The sequence below is a fragment of the Sphaeramia orbicularis genome, chromosome 15 (genome assembly GCF_902148855.1).
Source record: "Sphaeramia orbicularis chromosome 15, fSphaOr1.1, whole genome shotgun sequence".
Classification (NCBI taxonomy): domain Eukaryota; kingdom Metazoa; phylum Chordata; class Actinopteri; order Kurtiformes; family Apogonidae; genus Sphaeramia; species Sphaeramia orbicularis.
The window spans coordinates 1,686,606-1,708,652 of NC_043971.1; the positions used below are offsets into that span (position 1 = coordinate 1,686,606).

Here is a 22,047-nt window from a genome sequence, read left to right on the forward strand (position 1 = left end):
CATTTCTGAACCTTCTGAACAAGTCACATGAGTGATCAGATATTTGTGTCCGCTTCCTTCATATTCCAATAGTAGAAAGAGTGCAGACTGATGAAAAGACCGCAAAACACACAACAGCCATTTTTCAGAATAATGTCACAGAATTCTTCTATTCTCTGGAATTTCCCCTCATGAGACTAATAAAGGCATATCTGATCTGATCTTATCTTAATCTATAATCTTATCTATATCTGCACAGTATAATGTATTCATTTCAGTCCGTTTCATAGAAACACGTCTGATATGTAGTTTCTTTTTGTCTTTTGTCATCCATTTGTAGCAGTATTCTCTCCCCACATTCAAATCCAGACTCAAAACCCACCTTTTCAGAATAGCCTACCCACCATAAGTTCTACTCTCCATTTTACATCCTCATTTCTGTATATAGTAATTATTCTTTTATCTGTTTATTTCTTTGTATTTTATGGATTGTCTGTTTTATCTTGTTGTACAGTGTCCTTGGGTGTCTTGAAAAGCGCTAATAAATAAGATTTATTATTATTATTATAAAAATAGTCCTTTCAGAAGAGGTTCTGAGTTAGGACTTTATTCATCTGATGAATGGAAAAAATGGAATAAATAAATCCAGTTCCTTCACTTCCTCGTACATTTTGCTGTAGTGTATCGAGGTTTGCTGAATGTCTCTATTGTTTTTTCTACATTTACATATGACATCACCAAACATTAGCCATCTTCATTAGAGAGAACGTCACATGTGTGAAACCAGGCCCCAAATGAGTCCGTTCAGTCATAAATGAATGAACCGGTGACTGAAATGATGGCACCAAGTCCTGACCTGTGAAGCTCTCGAAGGTAGGGCTGTTAGAAAATATCAGTTCTGCAATATATCGCAATATTTCCGTTCACAATTCTGTTTCGATATTAAAAAGTACTGTATTGATATTTTTAGGTATTTATTCAAATGCAGATATAGCGGAGGGTTATTTTAGTTTTTTGTTTTTCTTTATTGTTTATATTTCATTTATTATTATTTAACACTGTTTTATTAAATAATGGTAAGAAAAAGCACTTTTTTCTGTCTGAGAGGCAGATGTTCATTCCTTTGTTGGATTGAACTCAAATCCTGTTCTGATGTTAGTTGTGAACCAATAGAATCTGAACATTTGAACAGGATCTGAAACTGGAATGTCTGTAAAACAGAATTTCAGTTTGAACACAGTTTGAACATTTGGTGATAGAACATTAGATCCTGTTGGGATCAAATAAAAACATGTTTAGTATTTGTGCAGATTTCTGCTGGAATTCAATTCTTCCAGTAAATAATCATTTAAAAAAAGAAACAAACAAAAAATTGCCTTTTTCACAGTATCGTGATATATCGTGACATATTGTATCGTGATCCTAGTCTTGTGGTTTGTATCATATCACCAGATTCTTGCCGATACACAGCCCTGCTTGAAGGAATGTGGGGGGAGTTTCATCCAAAGGAGGTTTTTCCGACAGTCTGAACCTGAACATGAACTGTAGTGGTGGAAGCATCTGCAGAACAGTGGTCTGCCTCTGGACTTGGACTTGATCCTTTATGAATAATACGTATGTGTGAGATGTGACGACAGATGGAGTTTGTGGAGGTTTGGGCTGTGACACCCCCCCCCCAACAAAACCCTAATTTCTCCTTTTAGAGTCGGCTTCAGGTTTTCTCCCTTTAATCCCTCGCTCCCATGTCAAAAAGTCTGTCGTTACATCTGAAAGGTTTTCTTTTGCTCAGTGAAGGGGGATTTTAATAACGAACACCGAACGCACCCCCATGACACGTCTGTGGGCCCGTGTCAATGAGGGGCTCCGACTTTTCTGCACGTACGAGTGTAGGATTGGAGGGATCCGTTTTATTTTTGGGATGTGTGTGCAAGAGAATCCACTGTTTCTCCGGCTATTTATAGAAGCAGAGGCAGAGAACGGAGCACAGGTCTGAATTATGCAGCAGCAGACTGTCAGGTGGAATTATGGACAATGGCTCGCATGTTAAAATATGGATTTGTGTGTGTGTGTGTGTGTGTATGTGTATGTGTGTGGAAGCAGAGTATGCTGGTAAATGTGTTTGAGGCAAATAAAAACCTCACCAAGTTTATAATAGTTTCACATTTTTCTTTCTTTCTTTTCAGCAGGTTAGTTGACTGTTTATCCATTGAAACTGTTTGTGTTCAGTGTTTATTATCTTCAGAAACTCATCCAAACATTGAACCATCAAAAGTAAAAATGTATTCACTTAAGACAGATGATGAACCATATACGAAAGACAGTAACAGCACTTGAATGTAGATATGGATATAAACAATTAATGAGTCTGTCAAGATCTTTATTGTCTTTATTGCAAGCCTCTAAGTGTGTGTGTGTGTGTGTGTGTGCGTGCGTGAATATTTCACTTTGACTCATTATTATTCTGAGTTTTCTCTTCATAACGTATGACTTGATCATGTCAATCAATGTTTTTGGTTTTTGTTTTTGTTTTGTTTTGTTTTTTTGGTTATTTGAAGCATCCTAAAAGCTTTTTTTTTTTTTACTGTCTGAGAGGCAGATGTTATGCCGCGTTTCCACTACGTGGAACCAGCTCGGCTTGGCTCGACTCGGTATTCCTGGAGACCGTTTCCAGTACAAGATACTACAGACTTTACAGTACCTGGTCGTCATAGCGATGCGGCGTGTTACTTCTGTGTCGTCTGTTCAGAGAGTTGCTGATAAACTCGCTCTTTGAATGTAGTCTCGTCTGAATTTTTACGTCGGACACCAAAGACTGAATCTCCTGGACCGACCATGGTGTAGTTTTGGGCTGTTCTCATGTGGATTAATGTACCGACAGATTTACTGTCCACTTCTGCATCTGTTTTTGTAAAAGGGCGGGTCACAGAGAAAACTGTCTGACCAGTCAGTGGTCTGCAGTGTTTACACGTCACGTTTTAGTATCTGGTCCCCAGCAGAGGTGATATCAAGAAACTAGTACCAGGTCCCAGATTCCAGGTCCTTTTTCGTGATGGAAACGCAAAAAGGTCGAGTCGAGCTGAGCTGGTACCACGCAGTGGAAACGGGGCAATAGTTCCTTTGGAAACTAGGAGAATTAGAAAACTGTTGTAATATAACATTATGTATGTTTAGTATTTGCACATATTTCGGGGGTAATTCAATCCTTCCAGGAAATCTTTAAAAAAAAAAGAAGAAAATTGCCTTTTAACAGTATCATGATATATCATATCGTGATCCTAGTATTGTGATTTGTATCATATCACCAGATTCTTGCCGATACACAGCCCTATTCCTGTGTGACTTTAGTGAGTCCAAACCTCAGTGTCTGACAGCGACAGTAGTTTTCCCATTTGCTCTGATCACAGGTGACTTGTGGAAGCGGCTTCAGTATTTCAGTGTCAGGGTCAATGTCACAGATCAGACGGTTTGATTGACGGCTGCGAACAGACGCAGCGGTGTGCATGACAGATCATACTGTGCGAGCAGCGTCGGAGGCCGGAACCACCTTTATATATTGTTCCGGTGACGTGCGGAGGCCGCAACAGTGTGGATTAAGAGGCGAACTCAGTGACCCTCGCTCTGCTGAACACACTCCTGCTCATCTGCGTTGAAACAGTCGGAGTCACACACCAAACGCTTTCACACTGATTCTGTCACAAAGCAGGAGACGCCGTCCTGAAGCCCACGGCTCTGTGGAGAACTCGCTGCATTATTGATCGGTTTCACAGAGACGTCTTTGTCGCAGCAGAACCAAACAGCTCAGGCGGTGATCCCTTTAGTAGAGAGCGTATCAGTGTTGGTAAAGCTGTGGCTGGAGGGCGGCTCTGCAGACGCTGTTTATGAGGCCCCATCCTGTCACCACCAGGGCTGTAGGAAGATATGGGTTCGGCAATATATTGTGATATTTCATTTCACAAGACTTTATCAATATTAAAAAGTACTGTCGATATTTTTAGATATTTATTCAAATGCAGATATTGTGGAGGTTCATTTTGTTTTTTTATTTTTATTTTTTGTTTAGATTTTATTTATTATTCTTTAACACTCTTTTATTAAATAATGTTCGTTCCTTTGTTGAGATTGAACTCAAATACTGTTCTGATGTTAGTTCTGAACTAATAGAATATGAACCTTTGAACAGGATTTGAAACTGGAATGTCTGTAAAACAGAATTTCATTTTGAACCAAGGTTCTAATAGTTGTGGATTTTTCATTCTAGTTTAGTTTAATTTAGTTTGGACTTTTTTTTTCCAATTCAGTTCGTTTTAATTCATTTTTAGAGCAGGTTTGATAGTTTTTATCAGTTTTCATTTTTTTCTAAATACTTAGTTGTAGTTCAGTTGTAGTTCAGTTGTAGTTCAGTTGTAGTTCAGTTGTAGTTCAGTGGTCTCTTTTCTCTTCTTCTCTGTGCTCCTATTCAAATCAATCCCAGACAGGACTCTGCTGCTTTAGTCTCCATGTTTCCAGGTAGAGTGGGGACCAGAAGACGACTGGAAACCACAAGTGAACACAAGTGACGGAGCAAAAAGTGTCGTATGGAGACAGCACAGAAAACTGAGAGAGACAAAGAAATCAATTTCATATCAATCCAACATTGACAAAGACAAAAATGTAGGGAATTTTATCCATAATTTTTATCCGTTTTGGTTAGTTTTGTAAACACACAATACAGTTTCAGTTAGTTATCATTTTTTTCTTTTAATTATAGTTTGTATTTATTTCAGTTAACGAAAATGTTTTTACAATTCTAGTTTTTGTCATTTCGTTACTTTTCGTTAACGATAATATCCTTGGTTTGAACACAGGAACATTTTGTGATATAACATTAGATCCTGTTGTGATCAAATAAAAATGTGTTTAGTATTTGTGCAGATTTCGAGTGTAATTCAGTTCTTCAAAGAAATAATCATTTTTAAAAAGAAACAAACAAAAAATTGCCTTTTTGATAATGATATATCATGATATCATTACCGATACACAGCCCTAGTCGTGGATGGAACCTGCGTGGATTTGCCACTGCTGCGCGTTCGGCTTCCTCTGTATTTGCGCTGTGGAAGGTAACGTTTTCAGATGTCCCCCCAGTGAGAGTGGGTCGGGGTTAGCGGGGCAGCGACCCGAGGCCACAGTACAGTACCAACAGAATACAGAACCGCTGGTAACGGCTGTGTGATCCACCGTCGCCCTTGACCCTTTATGTGCCGAGCACGTCCACACATAAACTGCCCTCCTCTTCCCCGTGGAATCAGGAGCGGAGCGCATTAGCTCAAAGGTCACTGGGTTTATCTGGCATTAGGCCGCTCCATCAGCCGCCGCACAGATGAACTTGAACGCGCCGCCGTGGACGTTCTTCCACGTACCTGCATGTATGTGTGCGCACAGACGTGTATTTCCCTAAAGGTCATTTGTCACAACGGCCCTGATCCAATGTTTGCTTCATGGTTTGCATAAAGAGCTTCTCTGTGCGCTGTGATCGATGGTGTGTCCAAATACTAAAAGTCAACCTGCCTTCACGTGTGGAGCTCAGAGGGAACGTCACATGGACGACCACATCTGTGCATAATGTCAGATCTGTGCTGTTCTTACCATGGCCTATTGGTCCAGTGATGGAGGAGGGATTACTTTCAAACTCAGGTGTCAAACATGCGGCCCGGGGGCCAAATTCAGCCCACCAAAGGGTCCAGTCCGACCCCTGGGATGAATTTGTGAAATGCAAAAGTTATACTGAAGATAATAACAATCCTTTTAGTTCAGGTTCCACATGCAGAACAGTTCAATCTCCAGTGGGTCAGACCAGTCAAATACGATCATAATAACATAGAAATAGTGACAACTCCAAATGTTTCTCTTTGTAAATGTAAATATTTTCTGTAGGGATGTAATGATTACCGGTATAACGATAAACTGCAGTAAAATTTGTGATGGTTCATATTACCGTTGAAATTCTCATTATCATGATCACCATGTTTGATTACCGCACTTTGAAAACTCAGAGAGAGAAGGAGAGACCTCCGTTCTATCTATCACTGAAAAAGAAACTCAAACAACTCAAACTTGATCTGGAAAATGCTCAAACAGTGTCCATAAGATTCCATCTTTAATGCACATGTGTATGTTTGATGTTTACATGGTAATATTTGAATGTTTCTGCAACAGAAGGTACATTGTGCCGATTATTTTATTTGTTTTTTGTTTTTTTTTCAAAATACAACTTCATTAAATTATTTCAGTGTGTGTATTAGTACTTTTTGAACATTTTGAGCACAGTTTCAACAATACCATGATAGTAATGATAACCATGATAATTTTGGTCACAGTAACAGTGATATGAAATTTGCATATCGTTACATCCCTAATTTCCATGTATTTTACACTAAAACAAAGTATAATTTTGAAAAAAAAAAAAAAAAAAGAATAACCTGAACAAATATGAATAACCTGAAATGTCTTAAGAGAAGTCAGTACAATTTTAACAATATTCTGTCTGTTATTAAATGTTTTGTGTGTTTGTAGATCCACTGTGATCTGTCATTTCTAATGTACATGTGGAAATGATAAACTGAGGCAGAATAGTGTTAAAATTACACTGATTTTTTCAGTTTGTTCATGTTATTCACATCTTTTGAAAGCATAGTTTGCAGATGTAAACCTTTTCATAATGTAAATTAACTTTTTTTTTTACTCTAAAACATAGAGAAAAGTTTGGAATTAATATTATTTCTATATTATTCTGTTCTTATTTTCCTGGTTGGGCCCACTGCAGATCAGATTTAGCTGAATGTGGAACTGAACTAACATGAGTTTGACAGCCCTGCTTTAAAAGGACCAATACAGCAACTTTTGGTCCTGTGTGGAAAATTCATATTCAGTAAAATAAGCGTGGGCCGTGTACAGTAAACAAACATCAACACCACCAAAAATGCTGTGGAACTGGAGACATGCCCAGATTATTACTATAACTATATTACAATTTTTTCAAATATTTCTGTATTCTGTCACAGGTGCATTGTGGAAATCGAAGTAAATATCCAAAAAACATTAAATTATGAACCTACTTTTATAAACTATTCCATCAAAAAACATGTGAATAACCTGAAAAAACTGACATTTCTTCAGTAAAATCAGTGTAATTTTCTCAGTCTTCTTCCTCCACTTCTCATTAGTCCATGTGCATTCTGGATCAGATCTACAAAGACTCTAAACACTGAGGAACAGGAAGAAAAGAGTTCAAACTGGACTGAATTTAATACAGACATTTCAGGTTGGACACATTTGTTCAGGTTATTCACATTTTATTGTTAGAGGAGAGTTTGGAAATGTCAATATTTTCATCATTTAATGTTATTTTTTGCACTAAAAGACAAATTTGAAGTTGTTAATTCAAGATTTTTTGCTAAATTCAAGATTTTATTTTTGGCTTAATTGAAGGATTTTTTTACTTACTTGATTTTTTTTTTTTTTTTTTTTTGCTTAATTCAACATTTTTTCCCTAATTTTTTCCCTAAATATTTTTTTTGCTTAATTCAGTTCAAGACTGTGGAATTTTTGCACTTTGCAAAAACATCCCATGGGCCGGATCAGAACCTTTGGTGGGCCGCATTTGGCCCCCGGGACGCATGTTTGACAGCCCTGATTTAGAGTCTGTAGAAGAACATTTACACGTTTACACATCTAATGCACTGACACCTAGGGAGATTTAATGTCCATATTTGGGTCCTATTTTTGAACCTGATATTTGATTGTAAATTCATTAATTATGGGATGGCTCAAAGCAAGAGGATAATTTTTTTGCATTTATCTGAGATCATCATTAGGTCCATCCTGGGGAAGTACGTCGACATTTAGGGCTGTGTATTGGCACGAATCTGGCAACACCATACAAATCACAATACTAGGATCACAATACGATATATCACGATACTGTTAAAAAGGCTCATTTTTATTTCTTTTTTTAAAAATTATTATTTTCTTGAAGAATTGAATTACACCAGAAATCTGCACAAACACTGAACACATTTTTATTTGATCAGAACAGGAGCTAATGTTCTATCACAAAATGTTCCTGTGTTCAAACTGAAGTTCTGTTTTACAGACATTCCAGTTTCAGATCCTGTTCAAATGTTCAGATTCTAATAAAAAAAAATAGTAATAATAATGATAATAATGCGTCAGTTTTATTTAGCGCTTTTCTAAGTACTCAAAGACTCTATTAGTTCAGAACTAACATCAGAACAGTATTTTAGTTCAATTCCAACAAAGGAACAAACATTATTGAATAAAAGAGTGTGAAATAAGAATAAATAAAAGAAAAACAAAAAAAAAAAAAACAAAAATGAACCTCCACAATATCTGCATTTAAATAAATACCTAACTACAGAAGAACTCAGAGAGCGCAGACCTCCGCCAAGGCAGATCACCCCCCACCCTCCCCCCACCCCCGGTCACCACCAAAATGTAATACTTTGTTCCTTGTGCCAGTATCAACATTTCCTGAAAATTTCCTCACAATCTGTCTGTAACTTTTTGAGTTCTCTTGCTAACAACACACAGACAGATCCCAATGAAAACATGACCTCTGCCAGGGTACAAACGTCCACAGTACATTAATATCCATGCAGTATGGTGAAGTGAAATATTGCGTTATCTTGCAGAACCGGTATTTTCTCACACCCCTGTCTACAGTTACCTTTTCTTATTGGGTCTCTAAAGCTGTATCAGTCCCTGGTGCCGACACAAACCCAGTTTCAGACCCGTGTACTGGTTGCTTGTGGTGGTCTTTAGCTGAAGCTGCTCAGCGTCACCTGTCTGAGCCGGTGGGGGAGGAGCTTCTCAGCGGCTGATCTCGCTGTGTTTACCACACTCATGTGACCTTGAAACATTCCCTGAGCGCTGGTCGCCCACCTCCACCAGTATGGGGGGGGGGGGGGGGGGGGATACGACAGGAAACGCGAACAACAGTGGAGTAAAAGACGGAGAGAGAGCGATGGGAGATGTAGAAGAAGCAGATTAAAGCCAGTCCTTTATGATGCTGCTCTGCTGGTGAACGCAGAAGCCAAACCCATCATCAGAACTAACACACACACACACACACACACACACACACACACACACACACACACCACACACACACACACACCACACACACACACACACACACACACCCATACACACACACACACCCCGCACGGCGCTCACTGCATACTGATGCCTCGGCCCTGGCGACTGTTGCTAGGACGTGGACCGGAGGGGAAGGGGGGGCGTGTGTTGAGCTGACTGACACCACTGATGGAGCAGAGTGTCAAACAAATGATACCAGAGACCAACACAAACGAACACAGACTGACAGACGACAGCAACGGACTGAGTTCAACTGAAGGAAAATATGGACCTGAACCCACACAGACCTGAACCCACACAGACCTGAACCCACACAGACCTGAACCCACACAGACCCAGGGACCTGAACCCACACAGACCTGAACCCACACAGACCTGAACCCACACAGACCTGAACCCACACAGACCTGAACCCACACAGACCCAGGGACCTGAACCCACACAGACCCAGGGACCTGAACCCACACAGACCCAGGGACCTGAACCCACACAGACCCAGAGACCTGAACCCACACAGACCTGAACCCACACGGACCCAGGGACCTGAACCCACACGGACCTGAACCCACACAGACCTGAACCCACACAGACCTGAACCCACACAGACCCAGGGACCTGAACCCACACAGACCTGAACCCACACAGACCTGAACCCACACAGACCCAGGGACCTGAACCCACACAGACCCAGGGACCTGAACCCACACAGACCTGAACCCACACGGACCCAGGGACCTGAACCCACACGGACCCAAGGACCTGAACCCACACAGACCCAGGGACCTGAACCCACACAGACCCAGGGACCTGAACCCACACAGACCCAGGGACCTGAACCCACAGGGACCTGAACCCACACAGACCCAGGGACCTGAACCCACACAGACCCAGGGCCACCACTGGAGCCGCTCCCAAAGGAAGTTTTCTCTACATCAAACCTTTTTGAAGTGATTTATCAGCATTTATTGTCATATTACCCTCTGTGTTTTGCATTTTTTCAGTATAAATCCTGTTTTTTCCTATATTTTTTTATTTTTTTATTTTTTTTAATTCTCTTTTTATTGAAAGAATTCAGATTATTTTCACACATTGAAAAAACAGACAAATACACAAACTACACACATCCAGAGTGGGTGTAAAAAAACCAAACCAAAACATTTGCAGCAGCTCATCGTGGTCCTGGCATACAGGATCTGAAAGGAAAGAAACAATGTATAAATAAAGATAAATAAAAACACAAACAGATTTCCTTCACAGTATTTTTGGGCTCATATTCATGCATTCATCTCACCCATTCCTCCCAGTGTTGCACAAAAAAATCCATCTTCCAATTGACAGTGAAGGTTATTCTGTCCATCCTGTAAATCCTCATGGTTATGTCTATCCAATTATTTATTGTCAGTTCTTCTTGTGTCATCCATCGTTTAGTTGTTTTTTCCTATATTTAATTCACTGATCATGTAGATGTTCATAAAAACAACTCAGATTACAGTTGATGGTTAATCCAATCCAATCCAACTTTATTTGTAAAGCACTTTAAAACAACTGCAGTGGACCAAAGTGCTGTTCAGAAGAATAATTAAAACCAAAATAGAAGAAGAAAATACAGAATAGATTTAAAGACATAGAAACTGTACAAAAAAGAAAACAGTGCTGTACAGAAGAATAAAGAAAACCCAAATAAACGAATAAAATACAAGAATAGATTAAAAAAAAACAACATAAAAACCCACACAATTAAAAACGACAAAATAAATAAATAAGAACAATAAACCACTACCAAATAAAAACAATAGAATAAAGATAGTACCTTCAAACATGTCACATGGTTCTTCTCTCTGAAACAGATCAAACTGAATAAACAGTCTTTTTCAGTCCAGTCTGTCTTTATCTGAACATAAACCCAGTGTGTCCATGGCTTTGACTGGAGAATCTGCTGTAATTCAATTCTTCAAGGAAATAATCATTAAAAAAAAAAAGAAACTAACAAAAATGGCCTTTTTAACAGTATCATGACATATCGTATTGTGATCCTAGTATTGTCATTTGTATGGTATCTCCAGATTGTTGCCGATACTCAGCCCATGAATATGAACACATGGGTTTTTCATCTGCTCACAGTTTGGTTCCTTTCATCTGTTAAATGTTTTCAGTTCTCCAGCTGAGGGTTTTCTCCCTCTATGACTGTGTCTGTGGTGGTGGGTTACCTGGTCCGGGTGGTCCAGGTGGTCCACAGGTTGGCTCCGCCTCTTCCTTCCTGTCCTTACACTGTCGCTCCGTCTCTGCAGGTGATCCACAAACACTTCTACCTGAAGCGAACAGAGATCATGTCGCAGTGCGAGGAGTGGATCGCCGACATCCAGCAGTACAGCAGCGACAAGAGGGTGGGCCGCACCATGTCCCATCATGCAGCTGCACTAAAGGTAGGCTCCAGTTCCACACAGGGTTTAGATCTTTCAGCTCCTGCGCAAACGTGAACATGGCCTGGCAAAACATACAAGATCAAACGGCTCAACTCTTCTTCCTTTTAAATCCATGTATCGTTCGTTCATTCGTTTTTCAATTTAAAATCCAAAAAATTAAAAAAAACAAAAAAAACTACTCAGTTTTTTTGGGGGGGGGGTTTCATTTTCAAAAGCAGAATGAAACACAGATAATGGTTCATTTTTCCATTTCCCAATTTTGTGCTCAAATGAAAAATGGAAAAAAACGGATAATGACCGTTTCATCTGATTTTGCCTTTTTCAATATAGTTCAGTTTTCTGACCCAGAAGTAGTCGTTACTAGGGAAAAAATAAACAAACAGAATCATGGCCGGACTGGAGGAATATTTTTGCTGTAATTAAGCAGCTGTTTATCTCATTAATTCAGAAAAACAGCCGAATTTACATTTTTTTCAGAAAACAGTATCTTATATTCTTTTGCTGTTATTTAGAGGAATATTAGGTTGGAAACCTTTAAACAAAACAGAAATATACAAACATCACTCATCATCATTGATCATTTTTACACAAACAATATGTCACATGCTTTTAAATGGTTTCTAGATGTTTCAAAGTCCTTCAAGAATCAAGTATTTTAACTTTAACTTAACTGTTTTTAAGTAACATGTTATTATTCACACATTCTCATTTTAACTTAACATTTTAAAGTACCTTTTATTCAAATATTTGAACTGAAAGTTTTTAAAGTACTCTATTATTCAAAATATGTTAACATTAATGTAACTTTTTAAAGTGCAGGACTGTCAAACACACATCCTTCATTAACATGATTTCGTTAAACCAAACATACTGTGGTCCATTCGTACCAGTTGGAGGTGCCCAGCAGACGGACTGGTTTCCACCTGCACTGATGTTCCTGACAGGAAATACAAATAAAGAGGACGCCGCTGCTTTGACTGTTTATAGAGTTGAAGACAAATCCACACACACGTGGCCTCGTTGAAAGCATGTGCTGTAGTTTTAGTGACAGAAAGAGTCATCGTGTTCACCCAGACAGACCCCAACAGCCGCTGTCACCCAAAGCCCGACTGATCTGGAACCTCTAAGACCTGCTGATCCACTGAGCCCATCCACACATGCAGTTCATTAGTGTAAAATCATATATATATATAATATTTAATCTATATAAACCCAGTGTGTCCATCCACTGTCATCGATCCAACTCCGTGGGTTTATTATTTTTTCTTCAATTTCATTCAGTTTTTGGCTGATTTTGTTGTGGGTGCTTATTATTTTTGTCATTTTTTTATTTAATTTGTTCATTTTTTTAAATTTAAAAACTTTGTAGATGATTCAGCTGCTGTTTCCTGTTCAGTCTGTTTAATATTCATGTCGTTAATTCACATTGTGTGGATTTACACGAACATACGTCTCACCCAACGCATGTGAATCAAATAATCCCAAACTCATTACCAAACTGCAGAGCTGCTGTGGAAACGACCGCAGCTCAGGGGAAATTAAAGGGAACGCAGACACGTGAGCGCTGATTTATGACCCAATTACACACTACGGCAACAAACTGGGATACATGCACCACGCAAACTAGTCCCTACCAGCGTCCCTCCACTGTAAGAGGGCGGAGACAGAGCAGAGGTCATGTGACTGAAAACAAAAACTCAAAGACTCTGTTTATTGTCGTGTGTAAAGAAACAGAAGAATTTAAGAGAAGTTTAAAAACTGAAATAATTTAACTAGGAAATGTTAGGAAAATGACATGCAAAGGAAAAAGAGGCTAAAAAATATAAAAAATAAAAACTATTATTTCTAAGAGAAAATATATATTTACATAAATCAAGGTCTGGTTTATTTCTATAACGCATTTACAACAACGCAAAGTGTCCAAAGTTCTGTACAAGGATAGAAGTAAAAAATACAAACACCTGAGAGAAACACAAATGTAGTCTAAAAATAGTAACTATGGAAACTGTTCAACTGTTGTGTATATATAGTGTATATTTAAAATAGTGTCTGAACACAGGTGAAGGTCAGCCCCTGGGGGGGGGGGGGGGGTCAGACTCATGTCAGGTTCTGCATTCAGGGTCAGATTTAGGACCACATGTGACAGTGGTCTGGGTCAGATTTAGGACCACATGTGACAGTGGTCTGGGTCAGATTCAGGACCACATGTGACAGTGGTCTGGGTCAGATTCAGGACCACATGTGACAGTGGTCTGGGTCAGATTCAGGACCACATGTGACAGTGGTCTGGGTCAGATTCAGGACCACATGTGACAGTGGTCTGGGTCAGATTCAGGACCACATGTGACAGTGGTCTGGGTCAGATTCAGGACCACATGTGACAGTGGTCTGGGTCAGATTCAGGACCACATGTGACAGTGGTCTGGGTCAGATTCAGGACCACATGTGACAGTGGTCTGGGTCAGATTTAGGACCACATGTGACAGTGGTCTGGGTCAGATTTAGGACCACATGTGACAGTGGTCTGGGTCAGATTCAGGACCACATGTGACAGTGGTCTGGGTCAGATTCAGGACCACATGTGACAGTGGTCTGGGTCAGATTCAGGACCACATGTGACAGTGGTCTGGGTCAGATTCAGGACCACATGTGACAGTGGTCTGGGTCAGATTCAGGACCACATGTGACAGTGGTCTGGGTCAGATTCAGGACCACATGTGACAGTGGTCTGGGTCAGGTCAGTGCTGTTCAGACTGTCTGTCTCAGATCCGGTCCTGGGGCCTCATGGATAAAGCGTGCGTACACACAGAATCCTGGCGTACGCCCTTTTCCACGCTCCTGTTCAGATGTATAAAGAGTGAAATGACCGTGGAAATGTGCGCTCCTCCACACCAGTTCCACAGCTGGAGTTGACGTTTCTAGTGTTTTGGAACCAGTGGAGACACTGAGAAGCTGTTAATAATGGGAAAAAGGTCGTTCCTCTGATTGATGTGCACATCAGAGACACAGAAGAACAATGAACACACAGACATGACATCCTACTGTCAGAGCAGCACATCCACCACCAGAACCAGAACCAACCAGACCAACCCTGGACCCATCAGTTCCAGTCCTGCCTGGGAGGACATTCAGCACCAACCACATAAACAGACCAGGACCCAGAATTCACTGGTTGATAAATGCGTTTACTGTTCATGTCTGTCAGAACATTTATGAGTCGGTCCAGTCGCTCGTTGACTCCACAGACTGTCCTCTGGTGACCCGGGTCAGTGCAGACCCATGTGGGTCTGAGGGGCATCAGCAGCTGTTGGACCAGAGGACCTGCTAACGCTGGGGGTTCAGCAGAAGCCTGTGTGACAGGAGGATGAGACTGGGTCTGACCGACTTCTGTCTGATTGTTGGAAAATAATTTGAGTGATTAAACATGAGTCAAAGTCCAGGATTTCCTCTTTGATTTCCTGACATGATCATACATGAACCTGTATCTAGTTCAGCTGTGGTCAGACTGTATGACCCATGAATGAACTCATGTGTGGCTGACACTGATACTAACTCTACATTTACCTTCTGGCTGGTCCCAGTCAGTCCAGTGTCGCCCACAGTATCCTCCACTTTCTGCTCAAACCGTCTGAGTTCATCCTTTTCTCCTTCCGTCTGTTTTGTCCTCCGCTTCGCGTCCTCCTTGACGTCATGTGATCGTGCAGACAGGGGAACCCCACCTGCAGACCCCGTTTATGCTCATTTGCATATTTAAATGTGGGCGTAGAGAGGGAGGAGTCAGGTACTCCAACACATGCGCTCAGTTCCAGCTGATTGGATGAATAAAGGCAGTGTGTTTGGATTCAGGCGCACGCTCAGTTTGATTCATCTGGATTTTTTTGTGCGTACGGACTTTTCTGGATTTAAGCGAACGCCAGGTTTACCGATGAAATCCACACAAGTCTGTGAACATGAGGGCCCAGGTCCTGAAACTGTCCTTCACTGAGGTGTGGTCGTTGGTTTGACTTCATGGAGCAGAACTGTGTGTGTGTGTGTGTGTGTGTGTGTGTGTGTGTGTGTGTGTGTGTGTGTGCGTGCGTGCGTGTGTGCATGTGTGCGTGCGTGCGTGCGTGTGTGTGTGTGTTTGGTCCAGTTTGGACACAGAAAGCCCTGACACCTTCACCCGTCCACACTGACTCTGAGCTCCTTCAGCTGTTGAACGTGTAGATGCCTGTGTTTAACGTGTTTGTTTGTTTGTTTGTTTGTTTGTTTGTTTGCAGAGACACACAGCTCAGCTCAGAGAGGAGCTTCTGAAGCTGCCCTGTCCTGACGGCCTGGAGCCCGACGGCGACGAGTTCTCCGAGAAGAGCGCCGCCCTCATCCTCAAAGAGCTGCCCAATCAGGACGCAGAGAAGCCCGGCGGCAGCCAGGACGGCGAGGGCCAGCTATGAGGCCCCGCCCCCTTTCTCCTATCTCCCTCCCAGCATCCCCCGCTCTTCCTCCTCTTTCCTCCTGATGATGATGATGATGATGATGATTACTCGTAAAGACTCGCTGGCTTCCGAGGCCGAGCCACCACTTTGTCCATATTTGTATGTAAAGATCTAATCGCAGAATAGACGACGACAACGCGGGGCTGAAAAACTTTTATTTACCTGTACAAGAGTGTAAACATTTTGTGCTTTTTTCCAATTGTGAAATAACCACTGATTGGTATGTTATTAAACTTGTTTATGTATACATAATGGCAGAGGAAAATTACAGATTATATAAGGGAAAACTACCTTTAGAGAAAGAATGTTTACTGAATGTTCATTTTTCTTTTTTTTTTTTTTTCCTTTTTGACTGTTAGAGCATTGTAACTGAGGATATATTGGTCGTTCTTTAAGGATACTATTTAAAAAAAAAACTAAAAAAAACAGAAAGAGGGGAAAAGGACACACACATAACCCAATCAGAGAAAACCATGTAAAAAGGCGACCCCCCCCCCCCCCCCCCCCCCCGGCCCCCCCCACAGGTCATCTGCTGCTTCGTTTCAGTTTCTAGGATCATGACCACGCCAGGAAAACGGCCCAGACCCACCCAGCTCCTCCCCTTCCTCTTCCTTCTCTTCTTCCTCTTCCTCCACCCCCCCCCCCCCCACCCCCCCACCTCTCAGAACCCTCCATGACATGACTGTAGATCAGAAGACGGACGCGTGTCGGATTCCACACGGGGAAACCTGATTGGCCGGTGCATGTGTATGTGTGTTCTCTGTGCGTGTGCAACAATCCCTAGTGAGATACAAAAGCTGTGATGTGCCTTTGATCTACACCATACTACCACCAAATACTCCGACTGAGTACCTTCGACTCGTTTTCTTTTGCTCTTTCTACAAACGAAAATAACTCTGCTCCGTCTGACTTACAGAGAAGAAGAAGAAAAAAAAACTGCTTTGATCTTTTTTTATTATGTTGACTCCAGTGAACAAAAATGCACTTTCTATTTTACTCACTCCTACAGTCACATTCTCCTTTTGCTAGGACATTAAATGGAGCTTGAAAGTACACTTGGACTCTGCTTCTTTCTTTCTTTTCTGTGTCCTTGAATGCACCTTGAGCACTTCATTTTGCTGCCTAGGGCGTCGCAAAAGTCACTTTTCCCTTCAGATCACAGTGTTATTTAAACCAGTTCATCTCCAACATGAGAATAGCCCCCCCCCCCCCCCCCAAAAATTTCAGCATAATCCGTCAACGTTTGACCCCCACCCCACCGCAAAGTATGAAGGGCCCGTCAAAAAATGCTGTTTTTAAATGTGTAATGGAGACTAAAATGCCTAAAGTGCAGACATCCATACTGCGTCACCTGTGGCACCTGACTGAGTCGACTGGTACCGAGTCTGTTGGATACAGAAGGACCGACAGAAACCAAAGCAGACACGGCAACGCAACTGCAGCACAGACGAATGAGGACGACTGTCTGAGGCCACAGTGCAGAGGAGAGACCTGGAGCCATCACAGAAGGTCCTGGGTTCAATTCCAACACCAGGGCCATGGGGGGGGGGCCTTCCTGTGTCTGCGTGGGTTTTCTCTGGGTACTCTGACTCCTCCCACCACAGGTTCATTGGTTAATCTAAATTGCCCATAGGTGTGAATGTGAGAGCGCATCCATGGATGGTTCCACAGAATCAAACTACCAGAGTTTCTAAAGAAGGAAATGGAAGAGAAACTACAGAGTGAGTAACATCTGAATAAACTGAAATGCACACGTGTAAAAGTATGTGCAGATTATCAGAACCATGTCATCATTCACCCTTTCATGCACAGTGGTCACTCCAGTGGTCACTCCAGTGGTCAGTTCTTGTCCAGCTGTTCTCTGTATATTCATGGGTTTTGTTTTAGTTCCATATCAGCCAACACAACAGACACTTATGCACCATCCCATAATACACTGACGTTCAGACCATTACTCTAACTTTGCTGTTCTTAATTAACCGGATCAGCACTGACATGTTTTAGTGCAAATCATTTGTTAATTGTTAGACTATAATTACCAGGTTTTTTTTGTTTTTCTTTAAACAAAAGGTTTTTTTTGCATATTATCTCTATGAGGTGAGTAATAACTAGTATTAGAATATGAAAATGTGAGAAAACATCACATTAGCAGCATTAAAAATGTTTTAATTTCATTCTTTTCATCTCACTTTCTGCTTTTGGGTCAAAACACAGAATTTGAAATCTGTCTGACGGGACATTTTAGAGACAATTTGGCAGATTAGTGTTCCTAAACGACCCACCAGCCGACAGGCCGTCAGCTGCTGTCGTCATGCGTCATCTGTCGTCTGTTACAAAAATTTCAATCGTCTTCTTCTCTGAAACTACAATTCCAGTTGACTTCAAACTTGGTATACAGCGTCTTTATGGTGATGTCAACAAAAGTTAGTGAAATTATTTGGATCCAGATCTGATTCTGGATTTGGTGCGACTTTAAAAAATGTTCCCATTCTAACAGATAGGAAGTGGATTGATCCAATAAATCAGTATCAATGATATCAAGTATGAATTAGAATTTTTTACAGATCTGATTGGAATATGAGCAAAACATGGGCTATTTCTGTAATAGAATAAATACACAGAACTGGGGGAGAAGAAATGGATCTGGATACATTTACCAAAGCTTTGAATTTGGACGCTAAGATACAGGGACAGTGGTCCGATTTTTTTCATGCCTCAGGAGGAATAAAAACTCTAGACAAAAAATCTCGAAGGTTCTCATAATTCATGCATGAAAGGGTTAAAGTCTTTGATTTATGCACCCTTAAATCTTGTATTTATCTTTATTATTTCAGTGTTCAGCTCTATTTGTCTTTAACTTTGAAAAGGGGCTTAAAAAAAACAGACACTGTGTTCAACTAGATTAACTGTTTGGAACTTCTTTCTATTTCAAGTTTTTAGCCTATAATGGAGTTATTTTATCTAAAAATCACCTTATTTTCACTTCTGTATCACCTGATGCAATAACCTATGAAGCTGATATTCCAGGGACGCTGGAAAATACCAGAAAAAGCCGTTTGTGGACACTTCAGACCTCATTATGTGATTTTCTGAGTTAAAATGAGCGTGTTTGGCGTTTGTTTTTTTTTGACAGGCCCTTCATACTTTGTGGTTTGGGGGGGGGGGGGGTCAAACATTGATGGATTTTGCTGAAATTTTGGGGGGGGGCTTTTATCATGTTGGAGATGAACTGGTTTAAATAACGCTGTGATCTGAAGGGAAAGGTGATTTTTGAGACGCCCTAATGCTGCCTTCAGGTGCTGTGGGGAAGATGAACCTTTCCACTATTCATTCATTCATTTTTTTTTGGGGGGGGGGGTAGTCACTGGAGCCTGTCCTTCTGGGTGAAGGTGGGGTTCACCCTGTTCATCACAGGTCTGAACATATACAAACTACCACTACATTCACACCAATGGACAGTTCAGATTCACACATTCAGCGCAGGTCTGTGGATGGTGGGAGGAGCCAGAGTATCCAGAGAGAACATGCAAACTCCGCCCCCATCGACTGGTGTTGGAATGGACTCTATGTTCCGCCCCACTACTTCCTGAACTTCAGGTGGGTCCTTCATTTCCTGTCTTTCATTATTGGACACTGGTTAGTCCAGGTGGGTCTGCTGCGTCATGTTGTGATACTGGTTAATTAAACACACCGGCATTAATGAGTGTGTCCAATAATCAAAGACAGGAAATGAAGGACCCACCTGAAGTTCAGGAAGCAGAGGGGCGGGGCATTGAACCCAGGACCTTCTGTCTGTGGGACACCAGTGCAGGGGGTCCAGGTCATTTTAGTTCAGGGTCCACAGTGAGTCCAGTAGGATTTCAGACGAACTGGAGCAGCAGAAGAAGAACATGTTTACATCTATAACGTTACCTTCAAAATCTGAATATCACACATAACCTGAGAAGACTTGAAGAAAAATAAATGTAATTTTAACAATATTCTGCCTCAGCTTCTGATTTACACACGTGCATTAAACAGTTTCAGATCACAGTGGATCTATAAATACACCAAATATGTAGAAACAGACAGAAAACTGGTGAAACTGCACTTGTTTCTCTTCAGGCATCTCATGTTTGTTCATATTTGTTCATATTTGTTCAGGTTATTCACGTTTTTTGTGAAAGGATCATTTGTAAAGCTAAACATTTTCATGCAATTTGACTTTTTCAAACTAAAACAAAGAGAAATATTTGTCGTCATTATTTCGAGGTTATTATGACAGTATTTGACGTTGTTCTGGATGTGACTTCAAATAAAATGACTTTGACATCGTTGATTGTTAATATTGTCAGTGAAATTGTTGCATTTCGCAAATTCACGTCATGGGTTGGATTAGACCCTTTGGTGGGCCAGGTTTGGCCCACGGGCCGCAGGTTTGACACCTGTGCACTAGTGGATTTGAAAATTCGTTTGCGTTGCATTCAAATGCTTTTGTTGTTGTAGTGAAATGAAAAATGGCTGAAACAGTTTATGGTGACCTGCTACTGGAGTAAAACAGTTTTGGACGGCTGAATTAATTTTATACATTTGTTTTGTTTGTAAATTGTGTAAAATATAAATGTGTAAAATCATCCGTTAACCGCAGTGGATCGTTAATAAAACCATTTTTTATCATTGGACGTGAATGCCTCATTGCTGTCAGCCATGTTGAAAAGGTCAAAGGTCATTTTTATTCATTTTTTCTGGTTCATTTTTTTCTCGTTCTCCAGTGGAAAATACGACATGAGGGGGCGTTCATGTGTAATTTTTGAGTTTGTAACTAGTATTTACCATAATTCCCACAGCGCCTGAAGGCAGCAGTAGACTGGGGGGTCAAACCCACGGCCTGTGGGCCCAGTTCAGCAGGAAAAATAATTACTCCAGTAAAGTACAGATGACCTACATTTTTACCTAAGTAATGTAACTCAGTATTTGTACTTCATTACTCGACACCTGTGTTTTGAATCTATTCTGAAAACATGCAGTCGGTTTGTTAAACAGTCAGTTTGAGGTTTGTTTTGCTTTTGCATCCTGTTGAACTCCTCTGTCGACTGTAGTTCACTCTGCAGCAGCGCATCGTACTCTGGAAGGTCTGCAGGTCACAGCCATTCATTCACTCATTCATTCATTCATTCACTCATTCATTCATTCATTCATTCAGTCATTCATTCATTCATTCATTCATTCATTCATTCATTCATTCATTCACTCATTCATTCACTCATTCATTCATTCATTCATTCATTCATCTGAACCAGCTTTATCCTCAGTGGGGTCACGGGGGGCGGAGCCTATTCCAGCTACCTATGGACGAAGGCGGGGTTTACCCTGGACGAGTCACCTGTTCAGCACAGGACTGACATCTATCTATCTATCTATCTATCTATCTATCTATCTATCTATCTATCTATCTATCTATCTATCTATCTATCTATTTATCTATCTATCTATCTATCTATCTATCTATCTATCTATCTATCTATCTATCTATCTATCTATCTATCTATCTATCTATCTATCTATCTATCTATCTATCTATCTATCTATCTATCCTATCAGTGCATGTCTTTGGATGGTGGGAGGAGCCAGAGAACATACAAACTCCACACAGAAATGTTCTTATTTTGGAACTGAACAAAAACTAGGATCTGAATTTGGTCCCAGTAGTTTATGTTCTGGGCTCTGTTCTTTTCTTTTTTTTTTTCTAAATCAGTGCAGCTGCTTTTGGACACCTGTTTGACTCCATAACACAGTTCCATGGACAAAACTCAGTGAAAACATAGTAAAATAAATAAATAAATAACTACTAAATAAAAGAAAATCACCACAAAATTGGAAACAACAGTAAAAATAAAAATAAAATAAAAATGAACGGTTTCTTTTTCTACCGTGCTTTTCAAGGCACACAAAGCGCTTTATGTTTATGTCATTTTCACTCTGGTGGTGTTGAACTACACCTGTCCCCACCTGCACCTGGGCCAGACTGAAGGAAGCATGAC

General features: G+C 40.8%; 1 protein-coding gene across 7 annotated transcripts in view; it reads left to right on the forward strand.

Moving 5' to 3' along the window:
- birc6 (baculoviral IAP repeat containing 6) overlaps nt 1–17,080 on the forward strand; it is a 221,699-nt gene extending 204,619 nt beyond the window's left edge. For 6 of the 7 annotated variants that reach the window (XM_030156692.1, XM_030156697.1, XM_030156695.1 and 3 more), the window contains exons 73-74: nt 11,421–11,555; nt 15,815–17,080. In XM_030156692.1, coding sequence (XP_030012552.1) covers nt 11,421–11,555; nt 15,815–15,985 — 306 coding nt within the window. In that variant the 3' untranslated portion in view covers nt 15,986–17,080. The remainder of the gene's footprint in view (nt 1–11,420; nt 11,556–15,814) is intronic. The other variant, XM_030156694.1, reaches the window with a different exon arrangement.
- Nucleotides 17,081–22,047: the final 4,967 nt, after the last annotated feature.